We start from the raw sequence: 7334 nt of genomic DNA, 5'->3' as shown, positions 1-7334 counted from the left end.
CTTTCGCTAAAGGATGTTTTTACCAATGAGTCTATGGGCAAAGGCAATTTATCATCACACTGCATCTTCTTCATTAATTGCACTTCTGACCGATTCTCCAGAAGCAAGAGATTTTGAGAAATAGAAACCAACTTAGCCAGGGCCGGCCCACAATTTTTTGGGGCTTCCTGCAACATAGTTTTGGGGGACCCTGATGTGAAGAAGCTGCTGGCGGCAGCAGTGGGGAAGGGGGGCGAGCAGCTGGATGTGAAGCCAGCAGTGGCAGTGTCAGCAATGGGGGGTGGCCATGGGACCCACTGCGGCCTCAGGTTTTGCAGGATAGGACAGGGTGGCCCTGAGATTAGTGGTGCGTTCATTTGGTTTTGATTTGACCTGCACAGCCAATTAGGTGAATTCATAATTTGATTTTTGGTTTGGATTATTCTGCAAGTGTATCTACTCTCTTGTTTCTAAATCAATAAAACATGTATATACTGTCTCATTACACTTCCTAGGGATAATCACCTGAAAAGCATTAATTACAACTTTGAAACTGCCAAGCTTGCCTAATATTGCATTGGCATCTATTTATTGTTACTAATGAATTTTGTGAAACAATGAATTTTTAGAAATGGAAAATCTCCCATGGAAAAAATAAAGCACTGGAACATTTTCCACCCCATGTCTCTGGTGTCAAATATGCATACAGCTCCTGGGTCAGATCCAGCTGGCAGAGCCCTACCATCCAGCCTGCCCTGGGGACCCTGAACAGGCCCAAGGCACAGCCTGCAAGACATGGCACAGACCAGGGGTATCAAACTCATCTGGCTCCAAACCTCTCTGGGGCTGGTGGTAGGATGGGGCGGTTCAGGGCATGCGCTGGTTCTGGCATGGGGGGTCTGCCCCGCAGACGGACCCTGTGCAGGCACCTACCCTGGAAATCTTCACAAGGAGACTGGACAGTCACCTCGCTGGGCCCCAGTTGTCTTTTCCTGCCTAGTACAGGGGGCTGGACCCGGTGATCTACAAGGTCCCGTCCAGCCATGAAGCGATGTGTCCCTTCTCAGGCCCGCGGAGCGGGATGGGGTGGATGCCCCTTCCCCCAGGCATGCGGCTGTCCCTGAAATTCCTGTGCCCCAAGGGCCGACAGCGCAAAGCCCCAAGGCCAGCGCGCGCGGAAGCACAGCCCGGGGGCGGGTGATAGGGGAGGCACCGCGGCACAACTCAGCCACTCAGGCAGCGCGTGACGTCCAACTGGGGGCGGGGCGATCGTTGGCCACGCCCCTCGCGCTGCGTCGTGGCGTAGCTGAGCAGGTAGCAGCGCCAGCTGTCTGTCAGTCGGCGCTGGGAGTCGGGCGCGCCGGGTCAAGATGGCGGGACGGGTGAGTGAGCTGGTGCGGCGGGGCAGGACCGCAGCGCCCCCCGCCCGCACCCCTGCCCGCCTCGCGGCGTCCCATTCCCCCGGGGCAGCGGCGTGTCCTTCCCGTCCGCTCCGCCCCTACCCCTGCCTCTGCCCGCAGGCGGACGGAGTCCCTGGAGGCGACGCAGCCCTCGCCCGGGGCCGGACCGGCTGTACGCGTGGCCCGCAGGCGCCCAGTGGGTCCCGCGGGATTCAGATGTTGCTGGCTGCCCCACCGTGACTCCCCCCGGTGCCGCAGCCCCTGGGGCCACCGGGCCCCAGTGTCAGGTGCGCACCCCGATGCCCAGAGGTTTCTGGGGCTCGGGGGTGTCACCTGTGCCCAGACCCAAAACAATGTCCCTCCCTCTCTCTCCTTTTCTTTTCTCTGTCAAAAAAACGAGTGAAAATTAAGAGCTGGTGTTTTCCAAGTGGCCCCTCTCATCCACCACTGAGTGTGAGTGGGCCCGCGCTGTGTAAAAGGACGCCATCCTTATTTTTGCTTCCAGTGCTAGAACCACAATAAAAACAACGGCAACAACAACCCCTGGAACAGCTGGCTTCATCTGTTTGGGTCTCCCCCTCTTTCCTTTTCCTCCCCCACCCCTGAGAGATCACTGAATATGCGCTAGTCTTTCATGTCAGAACATGACGGGTAGCAAAACAGGGCTGTGTGTCATATCATGTAAACTCTTCTATGTTTTATTTTTACCACCCTGGATCAGATGTTGTCTGGATTTTCCTCTGATCCATCACCTGTCCCTTCACATTTTTTTGGAATTTGCTAGAAATGGTGCTCTTTTTACAGCAGAAGGGGGAACTCATATGCAGCAATCTGGCCCAATGCTGCGAAGGATGACGATGAAATGGTTGCATGGTGCAGTGTTTTTAACTGAATGAGAACACGTCTAGTTGTGCTGCTGGCTTTTCTGGGTGAAGTTAGGTAGAATGAATCTCCAGGTTTGTGATAGCGAGTAAAGGAGAGTGCTTGTAGGATTTTTTCTTTTTCTAGAAGCAGAGTGGCTAATGTTATATAAAAAATAAAGGCTTAACTGCACCAACTAATCTTGTCCAGCACTGAGTGCTGCTTGAGCAAGTCTCATTTTAAGGACTAGTGGAGCTAAAGTCTCATATGCTTAAAACCTAATAACCCTTCCATCTCCTTAAGAGCATGCTATTCTAGTGTCAAAATGCAACTTGTCAAATGATGGGTGCCTTCAAATAATACTGTATGGCTAATATAGGAGTTCCATTGTGTTCACAACATAATCAAAACAGAGAATAAATGCTCATGAAATCTAAGAAGCCTGACTGTGAGGAAAGTAGCCTTTTTTTAAGAGAAAAAGTTATTTTAGTCACAAACATATATTGATTGTTTAATGTTCATATAACTCCATTGTGGCATTATCTTTGAACTTTTTAAAAGTTGAATGGTGTTGCCTGCAGTTAGTTTCCAAACATTTTTCCTGATATGCAGTTGGTTTAAGTACATTGCAACTCACCAGACTTGAAGTGTTTAGGCTGAAATAGTCTATGCTAAGAGGCTGCCTCAAGCTGAATACTTCTTTTTGTTTGTTTTTTGGAATTTTCAGCTAAGATCAGTTAGGTTATTTCAGAGAATGCAGCCAGGGGGGAAAAAAACCAAACATGTTTCTGTAGTGTCTTCATGCCTTAGTGCAAGGGTTTGAAATTTGGTAAGAGGTGACTAATATCAGGGGATGTGCCTTTTAGCTTCCCTCCATGTAAGCTTGTCTGATAAGGCCTCTGAGAAAAACCCTCTGCACATGCTCAGAAGAGACTTGTTAGAGCTTAGCAGAAAATTTGCTGAAGATTCAGTAAATACTAAGCATACTCAAGTCCAGGCTGTTGAAGTTGAGCTGGATTTGATCTGCTTCTTGTGGCTGCTCCTGCACCTATAGCCAAAAATACAGAGATTATTTTTTGTGCTCTCTCTGCTGCTGTGTTGCAGCCTGCAGAATAGTACAGAGGTAACAGATGTTTTTGCTTGAGTCAGCTGGAATGCTGGAAGCAGGTTACCTGCAGCAGCGTTTGCATGAGCTAATTTACTCTGCTTTTTCAATTAGGTAAAGCTACCTTGGGTATCATGTTTTGGTGCAGTCTGCAGCATACACATACTTGGGCCAGGGTTGACTCATTAAAATGAATGTTGTTGCTATTTTAAGATTTTATTATTAAAAATAAAGATGTTTAAAATGAAACTTTAATATAATATGAGACGGTAAGTCCTAAACAATTTACAACTGCCTAAAACATTAGAATAAATAATCCTCTAGCAGAAGCTTTGAGTCACAGGCTGCATGTTTTTCTATGTTAAAGAACTGGGGGAAGAGAACATCTGACTTCTGAGGGAGGTCAGGTATTATGAACATGGCACAACTACAACATTGAGTGATTCTGTAGGGTACTGGATGCAAAAGACTGACAAAGAGTCCAGGTCCCAATGCCTGAGGTGACAGTCCAGGAGATGCCAACATGGGTCTCAGCATGATTAAATTTCAGTTACCACCCTGAGGTAGCTTCTTGACACGATCCCCTTCCTCTGTCTAATTTACTGCTCTGCTTTCTGCTCCCTTCTCTGTATCTGATCTCCTGCTCTGCTTTTTGCTTCCTGCCCTCCCTCTCTGGCATATGCAGAGACTGCCCATGTTGCTGTGTGACTCTCATGCTGCAGGTTGGCCACCCTGATCTAGTGAATAGGAATATATATTTCAGTATTTTCTAACATACCAAAATGTAATATTAATTAATATTAAAATTCATAATTATTTGAAAATATGATGCTGTAATGCTGTTTAAATTCATGTCTACAGCTGTAGCGGATTTTCCTAGATTTAAAAAAGATGCATCGAATTTGGTGCCAAGACTCTATTTAGTATGAGTTAGATAGCAGCATAAGAGCAGGGGACAGTGAAATGGTGTGGATCATTCAGAAGCTACATGGTTCCATGTAACAATTTCTGTATTTGCTGCTATCTTGAATAGCAGTGATGGCGGGAAATGCCTCACTTCAGAATTTTAAAGCTCTTGGGTTTGCCTTTCTGAATTATTAAAAAATCAAAATAATGAAGTGTTAATATTAGGAAGTGACTTTTAAAATACTGCTGTAGAAAGAAATTACTCGGATTTAGTTTGGAGCATTCTTCCTGTTACTCCATTCATGGCTGGGCTGCTCAGATGGTTTATGACCTTGACTCTGAGGGGGAGTAAAGAAGAGTTAATCCTCTGTCCCTCCTCCCCATGAAAGAAAGTATTTGAATATCTTCACGCAGAGAGTAGTTTTACTTTGGTTTTGTACTCAGGGTCAGAGTTCTGAAATACAGAGGAGCCAAATAATGGAGGCTTTTTATTTCCACCTCTGCTTTACTCCATGGCTTTTGTAATAAGTAGATGCTCTTATTACCTTGAAATCCAACATTTAACTTTAAATGTATAGATATTAAAGATTATTTATATCATGCCCAAACCACCTTCAGATCTGTATTTTGTCAGGGGGGGAGAACATTCACAAGCTATTATAGGGTGATTGTGGGCTTTACAGAGACACTTGTGTAATGCTGGAATTGCTATCATGTGATATGATAGTGATAATTCATTACAAGCCTGTCACCTGAAATTCACCTGTGAGTTCCCTCCCAAAGCCTGTTTTGGGGCTATTGTACAGGAACCTGTGGACACCAATGACAAGGCTTCAGCATTTTGAAATATGTTGCGTCTGCAATCTAGAGCAGCCTAGTTCTGGTTTATTTTGTTCTGTCATTTGGGGCTCAAAAATATTTGACAGTCACAAAGTGAATTTTAACAGTTTAGACTAAAATGGTGTAATGTAGAACAATGGTTGCATAGCCTTTTCATTTCTAAAGATCTAGGTTTGCCTGAGTCGTCGTCATCAATGATTTTTTTCAGTTGGGTTCCTAGGAGATATTGCTTCATTTTATACTGCTAGAGAGGGCCGTGTGATTTGAACAAAATGCATTGCAGGCATTCAGAGAGTAAACTGGCAAATAGTAATAGAAATTGCCAAGCTTGGCAAATTCTATATGGCAGAGATGATATCTCAGTGCTTTACAATACTGGGATGCTGTTGGCACATGATGTTATGCCTCTTGTCCTCTATATCTGGCTCCAAGGAACAGAGAAACCCCTCTACACACACTTGCTGTGTTGAAGTAACTTAGTAGAAGCACTGAAATGGCTAGGATGTTTCACTGTTTGTTAGTCTTTGGTCTCTGCCTCCCTCCCCATTCCTCTTTAACATGGAATCAAAATCTTTAGATACAAGGTGCCATTAGACATCTATAAGAACACTTTCACTTTTGGACTAATTTAGCTTTTCCTCTGCTGATGTGATATTCATCCATTTTCTGTTTTGAGGTCATTTATTTTTCTTGGTAGTAATCTTAGTATAATTGAATTATATAGTTGAATTGGCTTAAAATAGGAGGGAGCTTTATACTTCAACATTAAAAGGTGGTGTCATCTTAACACTTGCATCTGCATTGGTCCAAGGCAGGGGTGGGCAGTTATTTTGGGCGGAAGGCCATTTACTGAGTTTTGGCAAGCCATCAAGGGCTGCATGACAGGCAGCCAGGGGCAGATAAATATTAATTTTCTAAATTTTTTAGGGGCCCCCGTGGGCCAGATACAATGGTCTGGTGGGCCGCATCCAGCTCCCAGGCTGCATTTTGCCCACCCCTGGTCCAAGGGGTGCCCATGTAAGATCTTCAGCCTTAAGAGATTGTTCTGAATAAACTGTATGCACGTCTCATGCAAGACTGTCCCAGGTACGCTGCTGACTCAACTTTTGTATTCTCTCTCTCCTTCAGCTTTTTAAAGTTGCATTTTAATGCACTAAATGTTAACAAACATATTGATGTTCTATGGTTTTTACATTTTTCCATTATTTTTGACAGTGAATATAGGGTCTGATCCATTTCAATTCAATTTAACTTCTTGGATTTCACACTGAAGTTCATGGTTGTAAGTGCCACAGGAGGAACATTTAAATCCAAACTAGATTTTGTACTAGATTTTAAAAAATCATGACACGTCCATTCATAGACTCTTATGAACCTGACTGTGTGCTAAACTGGCTTCCTCTTCACATGAGATCTCACAAACCCTATGAGATCTGGTGGACCTTCCCCACTGACATAAACTGGTGAGCTGAGAGAAACATCACCTAGACCAGGGGTTCTCAACCTTTTTGTGCTGAGGACCAGCAAGCCCCACAGACCAGCAGTGACTGGCATACTGTGGACAGGTAGCCAACCCTTTTTTATACTCGGTATAAAAGCTGAGTCTGCCGTATGCCGGTTGCTGGCAGTCCGCTGTTTGCCAGTCTGTGGTCACTTCTGGTCTGGCAGCTAACCCTTCATGGCCCAGCACCAGGCCATGGCCCAGTGTTTGGGAACCCCTGACCTAGACAAAAGGAATAGGGAAACTGGTGGAAAAAGATGCAAATGCCTTAGGTGAACAGACCTACTCACCCTGAGGACTGACCTATCCATTGACCTATCCATTGTTTTCTGCTCTTCAGGAGCCAACCATAGATGAGAGGGAGAGCAGCTGAAATACTGATGAACAAGCAGGCAGCAAGATATGTTTTGTTCTGGGCCATTTTCCTTTCACCTTTTGGCAAGAGACATGCAAGTCAAGTCTTACCTTGCCGTGGGGTTCTGAGAGACAAAATGGCTCCTTCATGTCAATGATATCCCTGCCTTCAGCAGGAGCTTAACTAGTATCTATAAAGAGCCTATTTGGGAATCATCTCATAGGGATGTGGACAGCATCGAGAGGGTCCAGAGGAGGGCCACTCGTATGATCAAGGGACAGCAGGGTAGGTCCTATGAGGAAAGGTTGCGGGACCTGAACCTGTTCAGCCTTCAAAAGAGAAGGCTGAGGGGGGATCTTGTGGCCTGTTATAAACTGGTTAGGGGGG

The 7334-nt window shown here is 45.4% G+C and overlaps 1 protein-coding gene across 1 annotated transcript in view; it reads left to right on the top strand.

Moving 5' to 3' along the window:
* Positions 1-1271: 1271 nt before the first annotated feature.
* NSF (N-ethylmaleimide sensitive factor, vesicle fusing ATPase) overlaps positions 1272-7334 on the top strand; it is a 145540-nt gene continuing 139477 nt past the window's right edge. The window contains exon 1 of the mRNA XM_019523518.1: positions 1272-1361. Coding sequence (XP_019379063.1) covers positions 1350-1361 — 12 coding nt within the window. The 5' untranslated portion in view covers positions 1272-1349. The remainder of the gene's footprint in view (positions 1362-7334) is intronic.

Source organism: Gavialis gangeticus, unplaced genomic scaffold, assembly GCF_001723915.1.
Source record: "Gavialis gangeticus isolate Ggan-Ray unplaced genomic scaffold, GavGan_comp1, whole genome shotgun sequence".
Taxonomy (NCBI): Eukaryota; Metazoa; Chordata; order Crocodylia; family Gavialidae; genus Gavialis; species Gavialis gangeticus.
Note: the sequence above shows the minus strand (reverse complement) of the source record. Positions and strands in the feature narration are given on the sequence as shown.